The 23,410-nt window shown below is 38.3% G+C and overlaps 2 protein-coding genes across 3 annotated transcripts in view; both read right to left on the reverse strand.

The window, feature by feature from the left end:
- Window positions 1–658: 658 nt before the first annotated feature.
- On the reverse strand, window positions 659–10,078 carry LOC130162795 (dnaJ homolog subfamily C member 7-like). Its single transcript, XM_056366629.1, has 14 exons — window positions 9,990–10,078; window positions 6,439–6,527; window positions 6,028–6,152; window positions 5,757–5,870; window positions 5,521–5,595; window positions 5,122–5,240; window positions 4,778–4,931; window positions 4,439–4,603; window positions 4,111–4,202; window positions 3,938–4,011; window positions 3,688–3,834; window positions 3,440–3,595; window positions 2,193–2,267; window positions 659–2,060 (listed from the first exon to the last, which is right to left on the reverse strand). The coding sequence occupies exons 1-14, from the start codon at window positions 10,058–10,060 to the stop codon at window positions 2,023–2,025; spliced, it is 1,494 nt and encodes a 497-aa protein (XP_056222604.1). The 5' UTR covers window positions 10,061–10,078; the 3' UTR covers window positions 659–2,022.
- Window positions 10,079–11,470: 1,392 nt separating this feature from the next.
- Window positions 11,471–23,410, reverse strand: part of LOC130161943 (zinc finger protein 385C-like) — a 72,903-nt gene continuing 60,963 nt past the window's right edge. For both annotated transcript variants that reach the window (XM_056365343.1, XM_056365344.1), the window contains 6 exons: window positions 22,646–22,753; window positions 17,826–18,003; window positions 14,226–14,603; window positions 13,864–14,066; window positions 13,588–13,686; window positions 11,471–13,119 (listed from right to left, as the gene is read on the reverse strand). In XM_056365343.1, the coding sequence (XP_056221318.1) occupies window positions 12,889–13,119; window positions 13,588–13,686; window positions 13,864–14,066; window positions 14,226–14,603; window positions 17,826–18,003; window positions 22,646–22,753 (1,197 nt within the window). In that variant the 3' untranslated portion in view covers window positions 11,471–12,888. The remainder of the gene's footprint in view (window positions 13,120–13,587; window positions 13,687–13,863; window positions 14,067–14,225; window positions 14,604–17,825; window positions 18,004–22,645; window positions 22,754–23,410) is intronic.

The following is a 23,410-nucleotide window of genomic DNA, read 5'->3' on the forward strand; positions in this document are numbered from 1 at the left end:
AGCCACATACAATAAATCACCATGAATCTATAAAACCGTCAGATTTAGAATTTCCTTATCCTGACTTTTTCGATTGTCTTTTTAATTTTTAATTCTTATTTTAAACGTTTCATTTTATTTCATTTTTTTTAAAAAAAGTGTTAATTTCCATTACTCCTGTTAACACATTAAGATTTTAAGGTCAGTTTGATCCATAGGATATATGGTTTGATCATTCATATATATATATATGGACATTGGTGGAAGACAGTCATATCCTGAATTTAAGTAAATCAGTCAAAAGTAGAACTTTCACTTTTCTTAATTTTTAAGTGCACAAGTATCAGAAAAATAGTCAACAAAATTAAAACTACTCATGAATAGCTCCTTTTCAAATTAGTGTATTATACATTATTGGATTATTTATTGGAATATTATTACTGGTGCATTCACATTTAAATTTATATTTCTTTACAGAATATACTGGTAGTTTATTCTATAACAATTTTGAGATAATTGTACATTTTGGATGGAAAATCTAGAGTAACTAGTTAATATGACAAATGCAGTGGAGTAAAAAGTATAAGACATTCCTCTGAGAATAAAGTAGCATAAAACAAACACTCAAATTTTACTTAAGTACAGCGCAATAAATCAATTTAAGAGAAAAGTCCAACAGTACAGTAAAAGACGAGCCTTTATTTACGCAATAAGAAAAGCATGTCTTGTTAATACTGTGACAAGTTCTTAAAAATGATACACAGATCAGTGACAAAACAATTAACAGAAACTTCCAACCTACTATCAGTGCCCCTTTGAACAGGTGGAACAAGAAGGAGATGGGCTGTACTGAAGAAACATGCATGACAAGTATAAGTGGGTGACAGCTGGGTGTGACGGCATTGATGACATTAAACGAAATTTCTTTCATTGTTGACAGGATGAAGAATTTACTTGCAAAATTGTACTTGCAATTTACTGGCCAAACATGAAAAAAAGTTTTCATATGAAGTGACAAGTTGCTATACAAGCGTGACTGTTGCCATTTCGAAATAGGATGTGGCTTACTCCACAGCTTTTGTTTTAGGTTTCACTGTGAGAAGGTTAACTGATCTGCTCACTCTGGTAAGGCACCACTTGAATTTGAATAGGACAGTGGGACAGATGAGTGATTGGTGCTTTCAACAGAGGACAATCTGTAGGTGCATGTATGCTGATTTTGGCCTGTTTCAGAAAATGAAACTCTGAGAGACAATAATGTGGAAATCATGTACAAATGGGTCTCTTAAAAAAGGAGGAAGACGAAGACAATGGCATTCTGCTGCATACAGTCTAGAATACACAGTACAATAAATATAAATAGACTGAGGGAAGACTGAGGAAATAAAAGTTTATGGACACAAAATGCTGTACATTCGAATCAAATATACAATGCAGCATGGAGAAGAGGAGAAGAAACAAAAGCCCAGCAAGTCGATTCTATATTTGGCAAGTGAGCCAATAAAACCTGGACACACATTTGCAAGAGACCAGTGTTGTCCACAACAGGCTGTCCTGAGGTCAGTTTTGACGTTGAACTTCAACAGTACATTGCCTCTTGCTCAATAGACCTGCTGTCCCAGGAGAACCCTAAAATGTATGTCATGTTATGTTTTCTAAAAGATAGTCAACCATGATGCTTATATTTCCAAAGCTTTCCTTACTGATCACCTTTAGGAAGGTCGAGGCAGTTTTACAAGATTAGATTTACTTAGAAATAAGATTTTTGGTAATGACATGCTCTGAATCAGCTGATCCAAACTTCTTTATCTTCATTAATTTATAACTAAAGCCTCTGAATTGTCCTTCCCAATGTTTGTTAGCATCAATGTAAGGAGTAAATTTAGTAGTGAATGCAATAATCAGAAATCTCTTTGGAAAAAAAAAAAAAAAAAAAAAAAATGTTGGGAGATTTTGCAGGAGTATGAGCATTACAAAGTGACTGTGGGTCCAACTTGATTTTGTCCTCTGCAGGGCTGCCATTTTCCCACATGGTCCTTTGCTTTAGCCAAATTGGAAGAAGAAATTTCCAGGTCCAGAGTCTGGAAAAAGTAAAAAAAAAAAAAAAGAAAAAGAAAGAAGAAAGAACTCAGTTAATAGGAAGCACCTTCTCAAAGTGAGTCTGCCATGTTTCAATAAACTTAAAAAGGTGTTTAAACTGGAAAGAAACACACCTGGGCTGGAATCGAAACTAAATCCTCCACCATGGCCACCAAAGAAAGCCCTGAAGATGTTGTTGGCATCAATATCTAGAGAGAAAGCAAAGGTAAATATGGTGGGATTAGCAGGTGATGATGGCCTTCAGGAACAAAATGGAAATTAAGATGACATAAATTTCAAAACTTCAATACAGTGCATAATACTTAAAAACAGTTATGTATATCACAGTGAATATGGAAAAAAGATAAATTTGGTTTCTGCTGTTTTTTGGGTTTTTTTAAAAACATTTTTTTATAAATGTATGAAGTTCAGTGGCAATTAATACAGCAGAAAGTTTGAATATAGACCAAAAATAAAACTTTCTAGATACAATTCTAGAATAAAAAAAAAAAAAAGGTATGATGCATTTATTGGTGTTCTTTGTATTGTGGCCTCTTTAATACACCATTTTATGTCCAAATGTTTGGAGTGCAAATACTATCATTTGGATCATTTGCCTAAAAACTCTGCTCACTTTAATTAATCACAATCAATCATATTGATATAACCCTCAAACACATTACATAATTTTAGAAAGATTTTTGCAATGAAGTACATTATTTGTCCCAGAAAAATGTTTAGAATCTGTGGCGCCCCCTAGAGACAGAAGATCTTAAGATTTTCTATGGACTATCAGTCGGAATGGGGATATGTGCCACATTAGGTTACAACAGGCTTTTTTCACCGCAGACATTCTGACTTATCATAGTAGGAAAAGCACACGTGCTACTAACAACATCAGTGGCTCTGTTTCCCTGAAAGCTATGACAGTCTGACAGTGAGCCAGCATGCACAGTATCAATACCCTGAAACTTAGGTAGCCAAATATAATTCAGCTATCATTAATTATACTATTTACACATGTGCTTTTCCTACTTTGACAAAACGTCTTCTGTGGAAAAAAAAGGCACATTTGATTTATTATAGTTACATAAAACAGACAAAATGGAACAGCATAGCAAATATCAACCTTTGTCCTGCTTGATCCATATTCAGTTTGAAGGCTGTAAAACTGCGATGAAAATTGTTAAGAAACCCAAACACTGAAGTGTTAATCCTTATGAGGTTCCAAGAAAAATAGTCCGCTTTTTCCAATGTAGGCCTACACACAACCAAGATGGTCCCACAGTTCCTATCATTAACTGTTCTCTTCCATCCCACTAATGACCTGCAGGTTGAATTTAAATCCAGCCAAAGAAAAAAAACCACAACAAGCATTTACCTCCACCATCAAAGGAGCCGTCATCCTCCAAGTCGTGCCCGTTGTCATAGCGGATCTTCTTCTTTGGGTCGGACAGCACAGTGAAGGCCTCGCCCACTTCTTTGAATTTCTTTTCCTCCTCCTTCTGCACCTCTGGAGTTGCTGCACTGTGGCGGTCTGCAAGATAATGATAAAATACAGAGACCTTATGATATACAACCATCAAATATAATCTAACATTCTGCATGTGGGTAAAACAATGGAGCTACCTGGATGATGCATGAGGGCTCGTTTGCGGTACGCTTTTTTGATTTCGTCCTCTGTGGCGTTCTTGCCGACCCCAAGCACCTTGTAGTAATCTTTCCTCTTGCTCTTCTTCAGCTGCAGCTGTGCGTTTTTCAGCAGATGCTTGTGATCTACAGCAATCAAATGAAAATCAAGCCATGTGAGTGTGTGTGTAAACATGACCAGGTAGTGAATCAGTTCAGACAATATAAGACAACTATGGCAGCAGCTTACCTGACGTTTTTTCTGTCTGGTAAACTTTTTCATAGTCCCGTACAGCCTCTTCATACTGCTCTGTGTCCATGAAACTACACGGGGTCACAAAAAGTCATTCAAAAACTGAACAATGCTAAACAACAAAACACACAAATTAGGGAAATCGTACTCATGTTGATTGTATTGCATACCACTGAGCTCTTCTTAAGTAGGCCTTGATGTATGTGTCATCTAGTTTGATTGCACTGGTGCAGTCTTCAATGGCTTGATTCAGTTTCTTCAGCTGTTGTAGAGGAAGAATTAATGACAGTGAAATGACTGGAGACAAAGAGCTAGAAGTGCTACGCAGGGTTTCTATTTTTAAGCAAATAATCAGACAGTATTATTGATCAAGTGTGATCAGTGTGACTGCCTTCCATGCAATTGCATACGATATCCTTGCTCTCTGAGACGTGAGGATACTGTGCAAGCCTATGTCAAAATATAGTACGAAACTTGAGTTGACTTGTAATCTTTTACCTTTGCTCCTGCCGTGGCTCTGTTGCAGTAGAGTTTAGCGTTGGTCTTGATATTGTTGGGGTCTATCGTCAGGGCCTCAGTGTACAGCTGGTAGGCAGCTTCATAGTTGTTGTTCTTGAATGCCTGGTTGCCCTCCTCTTTCTTGGCCTTTAAGGCTTTGGCATTCTGATTTAAGAAAACACAAAGTCCCTGTATTACTTTTAAAGAAATATTTATCATATTTCAATTTGGGTTATTTTACATATTCTATATTACAAATTTCAAACAAAAAGGAATTGCCATACAAATTCCTGTTTCTCAGTACAAACCTTAGTCAACCACACAAAATGACAGTCTTACCCTGCAGGCCAACCGAGCCTTTTCATGGTCAGGTGCCATGCGCAGAGCCTGGACAAAGAACTGTACGGCTTTATCGATGCAGTCCTCATAGTAAAGACACAGACCTCGAACGTACAGTGCGTCTGCGTTCGTAGAATCCATTCGCAGGATATCGCTATAAGAGAAAATTTTGCTTAAAGAGCAGCCATGAAGACCTCTTACTGGAAAACTACTAAAACAGCCCCTGTATTTGTACTTAAGATAAAATAATGACAGGAGAAAAAAATTATGTCACTGTAACAAAATAATCATACACCATTAACCTAACACCTGTTTCTTCATAATAAAAGCTCAACTATTCCTACCTTGCTACAGACTGAGCTTCTGGATAGCGTCCCAGCAGAGCCAGACACTCAGCCTTGAGGATTTTGAATCGGTGGCAGGCAGAAGCCATAGCTAAGGCTCGGTCCATACAGTACACCACCTGGATCAGGAAAAGAGCCACACATTACATCTGTTACACTCTATCATTACATTCAGACATGAGAAATGCAAATATCAGAGCTTCGTAAAAGCTAAAGATTTTACATGTTGCTTTTCCAGTTACACAAATTTTTCAAATTGTTTAAACAGAAGATTTCTGCAAATAGTCTGTCAACAACTTAAGAAACTCTATGACTAACAGTCATAAAAATAGACAACACTCTGAGATGAGGAAGTACCCATTGTGAGTTTGGTGAAAACAAGGAATGGGTGCAAAATACCTTTCTGAAATCCCGCTTTTCAAAGCCAAAATCTGCCATTCGCTCGTACTCCAGGATAGTTGCTGCGTTCTTATCCTAAAATAAAATAGTCATCTATCAGCACTGTCTTTAAAATGTGACGAGATGAGTGTGAGGATGCAGTCATGCAAATTAACTTCCATGACTGTGGTATATGATTCAAATGTTTGTTTTCTATTGTGATTAAATAAAATGAAAAACATTTGGGTGATCCCCACCTCCTGCTGGGCCTCTCTGTTGCTGGGCTCCAGCTCCAGAACCTTCTGAAAGCAGCGACTGGCCGCCATGGCATTTCCCAAAGACAGGTGGCATTTACCCTCGCGCAGATGCCCCTGTGTGACAGAAAGGGCACATGTCCTATGTGTAAAAACTGTGTAAGAACTCTACATATCCAACTCTGTTCTGCAAATACAACCAGGGTTTGAGGACAAGTGTGCAAAGCTGAGAATGAAGATGATGCCGCTGAGTTGAGGGTCTCTTCAAACTGACCTTCATGAAACAGTCATCCAGCCGCACAGCCTGCTGGGAATCTTCAAGGGCCTCTCGAAAGCGACAGAGCATCATGAGGGTGGCTGCCCTGTTGCCATAATAACTTGCATTTTTGGGGCAAGCGTCTTAAGATGAGAGAAAAAAAATCCATGTTACACAGGCACACCGAGATGTGGGTAGTCACCAACAGTAGAGATATCCTTCCAATATACTGAAAATGTGCAATTATGTATGAACATGTATTGGAAAATGCACTAGGATGGGGAGCAATGACTCAATTGTTAATAAAAATTTCACTTGTTATGATATTTGTTTTGCTGATTTGCTAAGAGATGTACAGCAGGTGTTCAATGGGTGCTGTGTACAACCACCCAAATACTGAAAAATAAAATTACTGAGTGGTAATCTCACCGATGGCCTTGGTATAATAGTTGAAAGCCTCAGAGTAATCTTTCCTGCTGTAGAGTGCATTTCCTTGCTCTTTGAAGCCTTCAGCCTGACTGGAAAGAGAAACGGAAACCAATGTCAATGTGGAACAAGTACTTTACTAAGCTAAAACAAATTAACTGATAAGATACAAAACAAAAAAAAATTATTCAGCGAGAAACCGGTCAAATTGTCATTTATATCGATCTGAGAATTTCTTGCAGATGGGGCAGAGTGTGAGTATGTCTGAAGGGGCTCGAGTGTGGTGTGTTACACCTGGAACTGGGACAGCAGAGCAGGGTACACACAGTTCTGAAGTACTAAACATAGCAGTGAAATTCACCTGCTGCACTCCTACTAGACATGCCAAGTGCTAAAGGGTAAATCATCTTGATTCACATAAGGAAGACTCTACTGTTGTGTTGCCCTCTGTGTGTCGAAGCATTTAAATTCAGGCCACACCCAAAACAAAGACACGGTAGGCGTTTTCCATCAACTGATGTAACGTCACTGACTAAGTACGAAAAAACTTGCACAGGCAGAGTCAGTGTTTGATAGAAAAAAGGGCTCGGTAGAGGCATGTGCCACAGTGACCAAGACCATAACGGATGCAAAAACCAAACCAAACAATATATTATATATCAATACACAACATCTGTGATAAGGCACACACAGCTAAGAATATTTACTCACATATGTAAAGGTTGTGCTCCAGTGGCATAATGATTACCTTTGTAAAAATATTCAACCAAAAGTGTGCTTTTTGAGTCATCTTGGCTGGGTGCCCACTTCTAGAGAGAGTAGACACAGAACCAAATCATCTCCATTTATAGACAGTTTGTCTGACTGTGGACTGATCAATACCTAAACTCTTTGTCACCCTTTTCAGCTTTATGAAAATCAACAATTCTTGATCAGCAGATGTTTCTTGTGAACAGGAAACTCAAAATTTTTAAGTGTTTTTTTTTATAGGTCACAGTAGCTCTAACCTGCACCTCCAACCTGGTTTCATTGATTGGACTTGGATAAATCCTGACTTATCTTTTGTTGATACCGTTACCCAAGGGGTACAAATACTTTTTCCAGCCTATGCCGTGAATGTTGGGATGATGTTTTCAATATGGACAAGAAGAACACAATGATTTGTGTGTTATTAGTTACAGTATTATATGTAATTTCGAAGCACTAAAATGTCTAAAAATGACTAGACCTATGTTTAATATTTTGTTGAGTCGTGCATTTACATTATCACAAATGTTTCTAGCAATTTTCAACCGTAATGGCCTGTTTCATTTGGTTGCCTGTCAATAACGTCATATCCCCTGTGTGCATGTCGGCATTGTGGTTTTCTGCCAAAAGTGGTCAAAATTGACTTTTTCTATCCAGTTTTAAGTCACATTTTTAAGATATACTTTATAGATCTTGGTTGTTTTTAATTATATATTTAAACCATATGGAGGATTATAGTCATCTGACCACTGGATCATTAGTTAGCAGACAAGCCAAGCAAACGCTAGCAGCAGCTCAACTCCACCCTCCAAAACATCCTGAGTCCACAGAACAGTGTTGGAGAAACACAGATTTTTAACATGAACCTGGTTTATTCTGCATTTTTACTTAATTTAATCACCTAGTTGTTTGTTTTGGAACAGAGGAGACCTCTGCGGATAATTCAGCTCCTGGTAAAAGGCTCCTGAACATCTGGATCATAAGCTTTCAGAGAAACAAACTGAACAAACATTAGTGGCTGCAGCCTCTTCAGGACGATTTTTAACGTGAAACTATTTTATCTAATGTTGTGACCAGTATTAATGACCTGGTCCATTTGTTTTGAAGAAGAGAACTTTGGAGGACACAGGGGAAATCCTTACCAGTCGAATGTGACTGCAACGATGGCAATGGTGGTGAAGACAACAACTCCCACGATCCCATGGTATTTCACAACATCACCAAACATTGTCTTTTGTTACTGCTTTGATTGAGAGAAGTTACATACCGTGCATTTAAAATAGATTGTCTTTGTTCATAATTGTAACTTCAATGAAGATCTGATTATTCTCTTTCGGGAAAAATGTATATGTAAATGGAGGTAATTCTGAAGGTTTTACTATAGTAGTCACAGTGATGGTCTAATGCTCATCTGTCCATTATGTGGTGTTTTGTAGACACCACTAAAGATCCAGTTGAGTTGTGTTGGAATCCTAATAGATTGTGGTCTTTTGGATATATATATATATATATATATATATATATATATATATATATATTTAACAGTCTAGAGTTAACGGATCAAACTGAACATGATCCCTCCAATACAGGATTCCAAAAATCATCATTTCAACCCATGGTTTTTGCCAGACTTGGGGACCTTCAATGTCTCTGATGATTTAGCTACTGATAAGCATCACTTTTGTCTTTGAATATGATTTAAAATTTGGTTCCTGGTTATCAAACTTTAGTATTAACATTCTTCTACATAGCATGACAGTGACGCCTTGATTTTCCTGCTCAACTTGGCTCAGACAGACTGACTGTATTCAAACCTTACAGCTAAACCATAATGATCCTTATTGAGACCTTGACAACGCCCTCATTCTAATAACTTGGATTATTTCAGTGCTTAACAACACATGACATTTTTCTGAGCCTGGAAGGGTCTAATTTTCATTGTTATTGATTGTAAAAACTTATTTACGTAATATTTTTTATAATAATATATATTTTTTTATCTAATTATATCTAATTTTTTCTTAGAACCACATCCGTTACTGTTGAAGTGAAACACAAAGTGTACTTTGAGCGATGACCTGCCTACCAAGCTGATTCATTAACAATAGCTAGCTAAAACCGCCAGACGTTCATCATTATTTTTCTAAAACTATTGAAAACGTCGTTGTTTTATCAGGGAATCTTCTTTTTTAAATAACTGAGATTTGTTTAGATGTTTGGGCATTAGTTGTAACTTCATCTGAGAGTTGAGCACCAAGGCTAGTTAAGAGCTAGCTACCTGCCTGTCTCGCATGGAAGTTTCTCGAAAGAGGAGAGGCACTAGCTGCTGAAAATAGAGCAAGAAACTGTATTGATGCTTAATTTCAAATGTTAAGATTGAAAAATGTACCCGTACAAGCAGATTAGTAAACCTGTGGTTACCTACGTGAGTTACAAAATACAACAGTTTTTGGATGTCTTTCCCGGAGCATGTGTCAGAACACTACAGTTCACTTGTTTTGAGAAGCACTGGCCAGCAACTGTTCCCTCAGTTGCTTTTCAGAGTCCAACATTTTCTGTATAATTTCAACCGCTGAAAATAACGCTAACGCCCGCCATTTATAAAAACCGCTACAATAAAGATTTAGCAGAGTGGAGACACGCTGCCACCGTTTTACTCCCGGCAAGCTAGCCTTGTTAGCTTGTCTCCGGGCTGACCGTGTTGTTGTTTCCGAACCTTGTCAGCGAGCGGAAGGATAAATTCAGTCGGTTTATTTTAGCTTAATATGCGCAGCACAATTAAACACAGTGGATAATTATGTGTTTACCGTTCCAGGTCATCCTGGTTGTAGATTTGGGGCTCTGTTTCCACCGGCACGTCGATGTCAACAGCTGCCATTTTTTCTGGAAAGGACGAACGCGAACGCACGTCATTTCCGGTAGCAGTTTTTTATTTATTTATTTATTTATTTATTTGAAACTGGGTCACTACACATTTATTTCAAAAGCATAACATTGGGCGTTTCTTTTCTAAATTTACAATATTTTACATGTATTAATGTAAATCTGAGACTAAAACGAATATTCAAAAATTACTTATATTAACTTTTCAAAAATTGTGTTTCAAAACAAAAAAACAGCAATGTGGTACTGTTTCAACCATACACTGTATATTTAACCAGCTTTAAACCTCATCTTTTATCATGTTGCTCTGTCCTTAAGTATTAACCTATAACATTAACCTATCTTTAAACCTAATCTTTGTATTTAGTTTTCAATCTTACATCCACCCATTTCACTGTGAGATCAGAGCTCACCTGAGAGCCTGCAGCTCCAGCTGCCAAAAGTAAACAGCTGGACAAGCTGTAGCTAATTTTGCATTTAAATAATGTCCATTTTAAGAGCTGAGAAAGCGCATGTGCTTACTTTTTCAGTAAAAACATCGAATGTACGTTCTATTTATGGTTCATCATCTCCTAAAATATACAACATTGATTGAAAATCAATTAAAGAGGCAGTTTAGCACAGTGGTCTTTGTAAACATGCAAACATGATTTATCCTTAAGTGTCAGGTCTCTATCAAACAAACTAAACATGATTTTAAGCAAGGTCTGTGCATTAATAGTAATAATTTTAATATTACCATTGTTATGAAAAGCATGATAACTAATATTACTCATAATTCGTTGTTTGTTAAACTGTTATAAATGTATATATGCGCAGGGAAAAGCACTGGCATCTTCCTTCTCTTACACCTTGGGTTGTCCTATCTTGCGCTTGTTTGTGAAATACCACTAGAGGGCACCAAAGTATCATAAAATATAGGGTATACTCCTATTTGAGGGACACATCGGCAATTACTTTTTCCTGGTCTCAGACACCATATTGTTTTGACTAGCTTAAGGGATGACAAGAGTCACTTTCCTTGTGTTGCTGTGGTTCAGTGTTTCACCACACATACAAGTGCAATTCATATACAGTAGGCTAGATGATGCTTCTGACGAACACATTTAGGGTGCTACATTTGTTGCTTGTTTGTTGATCAAAAATAAGTAGATTTTCTCAAAAATAAAATGTTCTGTGCTAATGATATTCGCTGACCTTTAAGTAAATGAAATAACAACAGTATCATACTAATGATGTAAATTAGTACAGTGTGCCTGGATTAAAAACTAGTGTTTCTTATTTATATCTATATTGTGTTCTTGTCCACAACTATATTAATAAACAAAGTACTGTATACTCACTGAAAAACTATAATGAACCCTAAAACGGCTCATGCATATAAAGAAAAAAACAACCACAACTGTTTAAAAAAACAGTACTATTTATAAGCTCATATAGAATACAGTATTGACATTTTAGCACATAATAATTTACATTATTGCAGTTGATGCACAGTTACACTAATCAATTTCACCAGGTGACAATTCAAAAATACATATTGCTTAGGATGATTCAGCACAATCAGGTGAGAGAAGGATTTCTGAAATGAAAGAACACAGTTTTTCAATACAACTCTATAAAAAAGACACATTTAATAAAGACACATTTAAAAATGTGGTTACCTTTTTTAATTTTGGACAACAGCACAAATCAGGCCGTCGCTTCATATTGCACAAACAGCATCAAGCTGTTGTAAAATCTTAAATCATTTATCTAACTGTCACCTGAAGATGTTAGAATGGCTCATGTCAAAGAAATGCAAGTTTCTTTTTAACTAAATAATGTCATTGTATGCATTACATGTAAGTCTGTCTCCATTTAGCAAGTATTCTTGGCATCATTATCATGGCGGTGGTTGATTGTCACCTCATAACACAGAGAGCAAGAGAGCAAAAAATGAATGTGTATATATCTTAAATAAACTATAAAGAAAAGGCATCCACATCAGGCAATGGCTGATGACATACATTTGTTGAGATGCAACATTGTCAGCAATCCAAAGATATGGATCTCCTTTGTCTTTTCACAGGTGGAGGGGGTTATATGGAAGGAGCCATGGGAGATTAACACAATCTGGATTTTCCTCATTTAGATTTGGTTATGAAAACAAATGCAGGGATGAAGTATTATACTAGAAAACTCTGAAAATGAAGGAATTTTGGCAACAAACACTTAGTAACATTTACACACCCTAGTGTATTTGTCTATTATAGTCCTATAAGTAAAACTAACAATGCTTGTCATTATGGCTTCCAGAGGGGTCCTGACCCCGGGGAACATGCACTCAACAGTTTGTTGAGAGGAAACAGCTGAGTGATGGTCCTTCCATTTTTTTTTTTTTTTAAGTATATTTTTTGGGCTTTTTATGCCTTTATTTGATAGTATAGTGGAGAGAGACAGGAAACGGGGAAGCAGAGAGGGGGAATGACATGCAGCGAAAGGCCGTCCGATGCGGGATTCGAACCGGGGCCAACTGCAGCGAGGACTGTAGCCTCTACACATGGGGCGCCTGCTTAGACCACTACGCTACCACGACACCCCGGTCTTTCCATTTTTAAGGGAGTGAGACACTGGTCAGTCAGCGCTGATATCTCGATCCGCACCAGGGGATTGTGCATACTGTTCTCATGTCTTGAACCTGCCAAACTTGACATGCTGATATGCTGCCCTTGCTGTTGCTGCATAGTGTCCTGTTGTCACTCAGGGGTCCCCTGCTTTGTCCAGCTTTGGCCCTGTTAGGTCCACTCTACTGTAGGTCATCCATCCTAGTTTGGCTCATTGCTAGTAAGGAGAGAAGATAATGGGTGCATGTGTGGCCCTCAGAGGTCCTGGGGCAGGCCTGAAGAGCGTGGGGCTGATCAGGGGACCCTGTATGATGGCTGTGGGACCTGATGGCAGCCGTAGTGCCAAGGGTCCGGGCGCCATGGTGCACAAGGCAGCTGGATTGAGAGGGCTGGTCAGGAAACCTGCTGGCAGGGCCTTGGACAGCTGCTTCTGCAGGGCCAGTTTAGTCTAACACACAAGACAAAAGAACTTTTTAAATCCTACAAAAACAAATGAAAAACTATAAATGGTAGTATTTTCAAAAATTTGCAAACATTGGCAATGATACAGTGTGTACACCAACTGTAGTGGCTTCCTAATAAACACCTACTGCTGCTCCATCACTCTTTTGAACAGAAAAGCTGAAGGTAACGGATTGTTAGAGATAAACTTCATTCTATAGCATCTTCAAATCTTGAGTTAAAACAAGGCACTTATTTTCAAATAGCACATATAGACAACTTATTATTTGCATCAACCACTCACCAGCTATCAGACTTGCAAATACTGTATGTCGACGTGCCAGGCAAAGCTTAACATTTGCATCTACCGAGTATATGTATGTACTGTTGTTCTTTAATGGCAATGTACAACATGGGCAAAAATAAAAGCAATCAAATGTATGTGTGTGTGTGAGTGTGTGTGACAAATTCTTACCGCTAAGACAGCACTGGGCTGTAGTTTATTGTAGGGGGTGAACTTTGCCTTGACAGGCTTCCCAGCCAAACGCTCTTTATGTCTCCTGCTGTTCATGTGCTAAGAGGGGATAGGGATACACAGATCAGCTATTCAGTCAGGACATATTCTACCTACTAGAATATAAGTAATATATTTAATAAATATATAATATATGTCTTTTTAGTTGTCAGCGGCAAGTGGTTTATATAGTAGTAAAACTAGTCACATTCATTATATTTGCATAAACCCAAATACCTGCTTCAGCTGTGTCTCTGAGTTGACAGACACCTGGCACAATTCACAGTGAAAGGGCTGGCTGGATACACCAACAACCGCTCTGGTCTTGCTGCCCATTCGCTGCTTAATTCGACAGGTGGGTCTGGGCAATGATGTAATCTTAACCCTGCGTTGTGAGTGGCTGCTGTTCTGACCGTCCAGCATCTGTTTGTGCTTCGAGCCTGATTCAGCCAACCAGAGAAGAGGGAAAAATTTCATTTGACAATCTGTTAAACATAAAAGTTGATGAAACATTTCCATATCATTTTTACAACAAGGATCAAATGGCAAAGTGGCTCACAAATGTTAACTTAAGTGTTTTAGTATCATATAGGACATACCACTACAATGAGCCTCCAACTGGGAGCTGGAATTGACCGTAACTTTGCACGTAGGACAGTGAAGATGTTGTTTTTTGTTGCTCTTGGCTGCCTTAGCCTCGTCCACCTTCGCCACCTCCTCCTCACCTCCCGTGGCGCTTCCCTGAAGGTCAGAGCGTGGGGCTGAACCGGTGGCCGGGCTGCTCCCGTCCACATGGGGACTCTCTGAGGCTAGATCAGAAAGCTGAGAGGCAGGGGGGACTTGTGGGGACAGCTGAGGAGAGCGGCGTGCGGAGGAGGAGTCCGTGGATGAAAGCTGCGAGGAAGGAGTGTCTGCCAGTGAACTCCCCTGGGTGTTTTCAGTTTGCTGGGGTGCAGGTTGAGAGGAGGTGCTTGGGCCTGAGGATGGAGCGATAAAAACAGAGGTTACACTATGACCCAATTTATATGTGATATTACAATATGATGTATATATTGATATCATAGCTGAATAAGGATAAACATCTGTTAATGCAAAGTATACCATTATACTATTTTGGGGAAGACTACCTGTGTTCTCAGATGGTATTGTATTAAGTGCAGACAGAAACTTAGAGAAACAACCATTAATCTTTTTGGATATTGACCAAACATTTATAGATATAGTTTTACATTTTGGGAAATACTAAGATTAGAGGACATATCTGTCCAATAAGTTTAAAACAACAGCCAGCAGCCATTATAATAGCTTAGCATAAAGACTGTAGGCAGGGGGAAAGAGCTAGCCTGGCTCTATCCAAAAGGTAAAAAGCTAGGCTAAGTGGCTGCTGGATATAGCACTAACGTTTTAGTCACTGATTACAATTGCACCTAAATTATAGTGTTTAATATAGTGTCTATGTTATACGTTATGAAATGTTCATAAAGTGATCATAAATCCTAGTAGCAGGACTTACAGTAAATTATAGCATTCTTTTAAACTGAATTTTACAATATCTATACATATCAATTAATGCATGTATTTCCAAATCCACATATAGTTTTTAAGATTATAGCATCTGATTGTTTTTTTTAGCTTTGACATTTCTCCTTTCTCCTGCTAACTATTAAGTGTGTACCTGCTGCTGTGCATGGTCATCTGTGACATATAATTGCCAGTACAGGTAAAAATAAATCTATAAACACGGTTCTATAATATTATGGCAGTACATGATATCTACACAATCAAGTTAGAAATACAGTTTCTTGACAAATGCAAGAAGAGAAATATGATGTTCCTGTCAGTTGTTTTGTTTTGCCTACCTGTCATTTCTTTGTTCTGTTTTTTTCACATAACCTTGTTATTATACTTTTTTTTTTTCATCCGCATCTACTTATTTTCCTTTTCTGCTCTATCATCTCTTTAATTTCCATATCTTTTCCTTATTTTTTCTGCCATCTCAATCATTCCTCCTCCTTCCCTCTGTCTCTCTTTCATTTGTTCGCTCCCTCTGCTGAAGCTCCCTCTGTGACCATCAATCAACAACCATGGCAACTGCTGAATGTAACAAGCTTATCATTATGTGGTTAGAAGGAAATTGATAGGTGCTGGAAGAAAATGGGAGGGGGAGATCAATAATGAAAAGGAAAGCTAGACAGAGCAGAGAAAAGGAAGATAACGAAATTTTTTAGTCAGGCAGAATGAGAAGCCGAGTGACAAATGACTGAGAGAGAAAAAGAGACCAAAGTCATCAAAGTTTTACAGCAGCTCTTTTGTAGGTAGGGTTGCTGAAGAACCAAGAGCTGTAACATTAAGAATATGGAAAGGATCCTGGGCTGTGGCCACCATTAAGGCCACTCATGTCCTTGGTATTTTGTCTGGAAATTTGTGTATTTCAGAAAGCTAAAGTGCTGTTTACATGGACAACAGAGTTATACATGGTGGGTTTTACAGGCTGATACCAGTTTTTTTTTTTTTTTTTTTTTTTTTTAAACACAGTTACAAAGTAAAGCTAGGTAATATGAACATGGTCAGTGAGGGCATATCGGAGCACACCTTCATTGTTTGCACATAATTGCAGTGCACTTTGCACAAAAGATAAAAATGGATAAAGTGCAATATAAATGGGGTGGCCTTCAGACCTGAGGGGATCTTTTTATGATGACTTCTTCATTGGTTTAATTTCATCTCGTATTAAATGAAGAATTATACAATGCTATTAACATTAAAATGGTAAGACACTAATAAGACACTAATTATTCCATAAGCATCTTTTTGCTTTGAAAGATCACACCAACTCAAACCATCACCATTTACATCTGTGATTAATTCTTAAACTTTTATTAAACTACTGGGCGCCGGTCGCTGGCTCTTCTCCAAGTTCCTAAACCCTCAGAGCTCAGAGGAGAGGGTGGGGCCGTATGATATTCACACTCAGTCCCGGTCGGTTGTGGAGTGCACCACGGCGTGGCTGAAATGCTAAAGGGGGGTTGCCAGGATGCGTCAGGTGGTAGATTCTAGAAAGTCTAGATCGCCTTTCCCCGATATAAACCCTGATTAACCTAATTTCTTTTCATCTCAACCACAATAACTGTGGAGAATTGTGCGTGAGTAGATTTTTTTTTTGAAATCCTGTAATTTTGTGAATATTTTGCAGATATTTCTGTAAACGAAAGCTTCAGTGAACACTCATCTGTCTGGAGAGCATTTTGTTGCACCTCTGCTTCTGTCTTGTGCACTGAGCTGGGCAATAAAGTACCAAAGCAACTTGCAAAGCAACTTTCACACTTGGCTAATCTTTAGAGCTGAGACTGTTAGTCAATTAGTCAATTAATTGAAGAAAAGAAAATTCATTGGCATTGTTTTGCTTATTGATTAATAATATGGGAGTTTTACTCAAGAAAAAATTACAAACATTGCTGATTCCAACTTTTTTGCTGATTACCTGCTTTTCAACAGTTCCATAACATCTTGAATTGAGTATCTGAGTTTCGGTAAGACAAAAGAAGACATTTGAAAACATCACCATGAACCTTGAGTTTGAAGAAAAATTCTTGTTGCTACTACCATTTAAATTCCAACATCTACACTAACAGTGAATCTAAAAATAATTTTGCAATTAGAAAGATAATTGACTAGATTTGTGTTCTTCTGTTTTATTCTTTGCTACTGAAATTAGCCACTGCTAATGGCTACGCAGGCTCTCCTCTGGTCGTCCATGCTTCCACCTCTTCCCTCTTTTAATCTTCTGCTCTTAAGTCTGAGTTTGACATGAATCATGTAGACATGTCAATTAACAAAGTGACAACATATTTCATGATAGGAACAAGAAACTGCAAGTGAGAGTTGTGTTGAGCCGCTGTTGATTTACAAGCATAATCAAAATCAAAGGAAGCAACCCTACGACATCCATCGTCAGATTGCAGACTTCAGATGTCAAACTTCTCTTTTTAAGTGCTTTAAGGCTTCTCATCTTGCAGAATGTCTTTGCTTGATGGGAGTAATTACCTATCTGACAGAGCCAATGATAGAAGGACAGGTAATAGCTGGTAATTAGCCAGTTGAGTGACAGCAACCAAGCCTTAGTGCTTATGTCTCTCCAATTACCACTAATTACTCAGAGGATGGAGAGAGGGTGCTTTTAAAAAAAGAAAGATTTATACCTTTTTTGTCTTTCACATGTGAGTCTGTTGGCACCGCTCCTCCTCCCATCATCCCCCTCTCTCTGTCTTTTCCCGTTGTGGATGGACTGTGTCCGTTCCTCTGCCGGTTCCTTTGGGTCTCCAATGCCTTTAGCTTGCGAGCATGCTTGTGACCTTTGTAGTGGGCCTCTGCCTGGGTCTGACCATCACATGCGCACACACATTCACACAAAAATATGTACAAGCAGGCAGAACAAGCAGAGGGGAAAGTCAATGTCGACTATATGCACTGAATCACTGATTAAATTAAAGTGATTAAATGGACAGCATGAAATCAGTAAACTGTAATCTTTCCATCTGTTCCATCTCTCTGGCTTCACATGCTTCTATGGAGTTGGGGAAAAATTATGCGATTGAGCATTTGACTCAGAGGAAGAGTCACCATTTCGATCATCATCGTCATCGTCATGGTTGTGCACAAATGAGCATCAGTTGGACTCATGGCATCTCATGACCATCCTCTGAGCTCACTGGCTCATCTTTCCACTGATTTGTTCTGACACAAAATGGCCCGTGTCCGTTCTGCTGCAACACAAAATGACCTCTGTGCCTTCCTCAGCGAGAGAAAACACATTTGTGGCAGCGTGACAACAGATGCATGCAGATTTGGGATCCAAAAAACGGCTCTGAGTGGCTGTAGATAAAGCAAGACATGCTCTACAGTGGAAGATCAGCTTCCAGCAAAGAGAAGTGCACCAATAGTGAAACAAAACAGCTGAAGCAAAACACAGTTATCTGGGAACCCATACACACATTAGTATTTCCATAAAAACACATCAAATCTTTACACTTTGTATGCACCACATAGCTTGAGAAAACAAACAGCAATACAATAAGTAATTTTGATATTGTTTTGTTTCTCATTTTCTACAACAATACAGACATAGCTACATAATAGGTTTTATATTTTTCATGTTTAATATTCTATAACATTTTTTACTTAGCAAACTCAATTTGCTGATGAAGACCGTGAGAGGCAAATGAAAATCCAGGTAAAAGCTGGTAAGTGAACCTTGAGTTTTATTATTATTTAAATCAATTAATTTTGGTCAAATTGCTATGACAAAATGTCACAAAGTAACTATATTAGACCTATTTGTTGTTTACTACTGGATAAAAATGTTACCTCTTTTACATATTAAGACATTTAGAATATAATCACAGCAAATACTTTGAACTGCCATAGTAGGGAAAGCACAGGTGTTACTAATAACACTAATCAAGGACCCTGAAACAGAGGCAGCTACATGGAATTCAGCCCTCGTTAATCATGTTCTTTACACCTGTGATTTTCCTACTGTGACATGTCAAAGTGTCCCCTGTGAAAAAGGTGTATAACCTAGTCTCAAAAGGTGAAAAGTTCAGTATAGCTTCAGCAAACTATTCACAACATCAAGTGTACAGAACAAGCAGAAGTCATAAAGGGTATAAGGCTGGTGATATTCTGTATGTTTCCTATTGTCAACAAATCCCATGAAAAGTCCAGAACCAGTACGGCCTGTAGTGTAGCTGGACCCTGAAAGAGCTTATTCCTCTCTGCTGCAGACCTTCATTATTTTTCTATTATAAAATACCCACAATGGTGCACTGGGTGACATGTTCTTCCATTATGATGAACTAGGGCACTGTAGTTTACACCAATCAGCCACAACAATAAAACCAGTTGTTGTTGATTGGTGTACAGTATATTAAAATCAATCCCACATACACTGTGCTGGTGGTGTAAATACTCACTAGAGCGCCGAATGTGTAATAATCTGCCACTGACAATAGACCCTGACAAATGGTGTATTTACTCCTATTTAAGCTAAAAAGAATGACAGTGCCCAGCTGTTGAGCTTATTTAGCCCTTTTTTTAATAAATGAAACAGTATTTGTGACACATAATCTTCAGTAAGCATGAATGGGCTTGAGGTTGAGGTAGGGAGGTTGGATGGATCATATTGTTGGTTTTGTTCTTTTTGTGGGATTTGTTAAAAACGAGAAAAATATAAAAACATAACCAGCCTTATTCTTTAAGAGCACACACTTTTGCAACACTAATCGCTTTCTCTATATGAAAAGACACAAGTGCACTCCCTAAATCGACAAAGAGTCTGAGTTTGGAACAGTGTAACAAGACTTCAAGTGTCCGGCTTCACACAAGGCTGTTAGATAATTTGTCATTGCTCAAATTATCCATTCCAGTTTCCAGGCACACGCTGTACAGCCCCTCCTAATGTACACTCAAACTCATAGTGTGTAGAGGTGATCTTTTAGCGACTGTGTGCACAGAGTGGAGGGGATACAAGTCTCCCATTCAACACTTTGCATAAAGCTTGGCCTGCTACACAAACAGAACGGGCACCACCGTGGGTCAAAGTGTGTGGTGGGGAATTCAGGGCTGAGCAAAAGGGTGTATGACCCCTTTGGCTACGTTGAATGTCAGTGCACATTAACCATTCAGCGTGATTTTCAGCTGAGTCAGAGGGATGAAGCTGCTCTCATCTGCATACTACCGAACTATCTGGCATGCCAGTGTAGTATGGGTTTACTATGTTCCATCATAGTAACCTAAAAAAATAAACCAATAACAACAACAACAGAAAAAAACCTGTTAAAGACACCTGAAAGAGTCTGACCTCTGCTGACCTTGATTCAAGCAGCTTTACACATTCTCTCACCACTGATGCCCAAACTCTTCATACACAGCGAGCAGCAGCTGTCCTCCACAAAAGGGCAACACAATTATAATATCATGTTTGATCCTTCAGGGTTGAAACTTTCATGCTTTTTCAGTGAGTTTACAGCCTTAAAGGAATAATTTGGAATAGTCTAGTCTATTTCTGTCTTACATACACCTTTCATATTGTAGTTTATATGTTTCAGTTATGAAACCGAAACCTATAGACTACTACATATTATATGTAGTAGTTATCAAGTCATTGATTTTTGTCTTTATACTTAACAAACAGCTTCAGCTTTCCATTACGGTCAAATTCACAACCTCATTTAATTCAATAAAGCACTCTCCTGCTCTCTACTCTGCTACTTCAGCCACTGCCAAGATGATTTTACAGCACTATATCATTGTTAACTTTAGTGTAGGTGGGCGGTGGAAGTAGCTGTAAACACTTATTATAACCATATTAAGTTGTTATATATAACATGTTAGCAACATCCAGCAGACATGAAGCTCCATCAGCATTTATTTTGAGCCACCTGTCAAATCTAAACCCAATAGTCACTCTCCTCTTTTCCCTGTTCTGGTCTCCACCAACTCCTGAAACAGATATCTGCCTCTTTAGCTGCTAATTGCTCCACTATGTTCACAAGCTAGTCACTAACTTTGCCATTTATTGTTGGGCAGGTTACAATCTTTTCAATGAAACTGGCTGCCTGCTGCTGAAATGACACTAGGAGAGCAGTGAGACTGAAACAAAATAGTGAAGTTGTGGGCTGTATAAAAGATGCTAAAACACATGTAGAGATAATGAGGGACTACAGAGTCAAGTGATAATTCACTGTGGGTTTGTCATGACAAGCAACCACTTGCATCCATTGTTAATAGAAAAATATTGATTAGAGCAGTGTTAAAAAAGGCCCATTGTTATGCCCACATTTCTTCTTCTTCTTCTTCTTCTTATTATTATTTATTTCCATTTATTTTCTTCCTCAATTTATTACAATTCCTCATTGGTATACTCAATAAAAACAACTCTAAACTAAAATAACCAATTAAAATTAGCACAATGAACTGCTGCCCTTTTTCCCCAACTTTGGATGGCAAGCTGAAGCTGTAAGTCCAATGTGAAATTTAATGGCAGACGTCTGTGACAGTGAAACCTATGTACCACACAAGTAGTGAGTATAAAACACAAATAGACTTTAAACATTCTGAACTATTCCTTTAACCAATTTTCTTTGTGGGGTGCAAATTCCAGCTGCTCAGTGCTGCCCCCTGTTGGGACCTGGTACCTGCCTGCAACCTGGCATCCAACTCCTGGGTCAACCAGCACTCTCAGCTCAGCTGCAGGTAGCACAGAGGGGAGGAGGAGAGAGCCTGTTAGCTAAGAAACAGACTCCTGACATCATCACTATATGTCCAAAAGTAAAGAGTAGAAAAAGAGAAAGAGACAAATGAGGAAGTAAGGGTAGGATAATGGTCCATCACCAGTGTCCTGCCTCCTTCAAGTTTCACAATTCATACAAAGAAGAGTCATTGTCATTCTGCGAGGTTCCTCCTGACAATATAAATGCAAATATGTATAAACAAACTCCACAGGAATGGGAGCCAAATGAATATGAAGTGGGAGGTGTGATAAGGAGAAAAAAACCCATAGAATTAGCTGACTGGTTTCCTTTTAAAAACCCAGTGATTGATTAAAAAAACTGAAGCAGCAGAAGTATGCTGATTGGCCTGATATGAAGAATAGCCTGTTCAACGTTCTTTTAAGACCAGTTGTATGTAAACATATTAAATGTGGTTCAAATATGTGGCTGCCTGACAGCAGAAATAATCAAAAAATAACCTTCAGATAAGACAATCTGGCAAAGATGGCTTTAAGCATGCATCAACGGGGTCAAAATGTGTAACACTTAGTAAGTGAGATAATGTCTCATGGGTTGATTTAATTCATGAGTACGCTCTACTAAAAAACAGACCGTGTGGTCAAAGTTAGTTTTCCACCTTCCACCAAAGACTTTGTCCAATACAGTTTTAACAGTTGAAAACTCAAAGAAGCCAAAACCTTTCTTCTGTGACATCAGCTAAAAGACTGACAGTGAAGTGTCTGACTTACAGTGGAGTTGAAGCGCAGGTGACAGATGTTACAGGAGATGATAGGTTTCTTCTTGGGCGGGGCCACGCCAAAGGTGTGGTTGATCACTGCCTTCTGCACTGGGTCCATCTACGAGATGAAACACACACACACACACACACACACACACACACAATGTAACTACAAAGTCCCCAGGTCAAGTCCGGCCTCTGGGACCTTTGTTGCATGTCATCCTCTCCGCTCACCTAAACCTGTCATTCTCCTCTTCACAAAATTGTCAATATTTAACACACAAAACAATTTTTACACAAATATGTACAGCGATTAGAAAATTTTTGTAATCTCCCAGTAAATCATTTATTTTTAATATAGATTAGATAGAGTAAATAGAACAGATTAAAAGATACTGACAAATATTTACTGTAGCATCAATAAAAGGACTGAAGTACGAGTAAGACTGTTGTTCCAAAACAGAGACACTTAACATTCATATTTAGGGCAAACTGCTTCCTGTAACTTCAGTTGGACATGTTTTAACCTGTTGTGTAGAGCAGAATGGTCTTAATTAATTCAATAAAGTGCATTTCAGTTTGTTGTCGTATTGTGTTCCTAGTGTAGTAGCATAGATTTCTATCTTTCAGTTGATGAGTTGGCCCTGAATAAGCACAAATATACAAAATAATTATCCAGACTGCTTCCACCATCTTTCAGGTCAGTGAAGAACGACTTGTCAGAGCTGATTTGTGTGATTTGCTTGATTAAATAAAATAAAAAATTTTGCTTTGA

The sequence above is a fragment of the Seriola aureovittata genome, chromosome 21, assembly GCF_021018895.1.
Source record: "Seriola aureovittata isolate HTS-2021-v1 ecotype China chromosome 21, ASM2101889v1, whole genome shotgun sequence".
Lineage (NCBI taxonomy): Eukaryota > Metazoa > Chordata > Actinopteri > Carangiformes > Carangidae > Seriola > Seriola aureovittata.

What these genes read in the sequence shown, in the direction of transcription:
- LOC130162795 (XM_056366629.1), bottom strand. Translation starts at nt 10,060, where the DNA reads ATGGCAGCTGTTGACATCGACGTGCCGGTGGAAACAGAGCCCCAAATC. An exon ending in CTATTATACCAAGGCCATCG is followed by an intron (nt 6,153 to 6,438) that starts GTGAGATTACCA and finishes TCTCATCTTAAG; the next exon opens with ACGCTTGCCCCAAAAATGCA. An exon ending in AGGCTCGGTTGGCCTGCAGG is followed by an intron (nt 4,604 to 4,777) that starts GTAAGACTGTCA and finishes TTCTTAAATCAG; the next exon opens with AATGCCAAAGCCTTAAAGGC.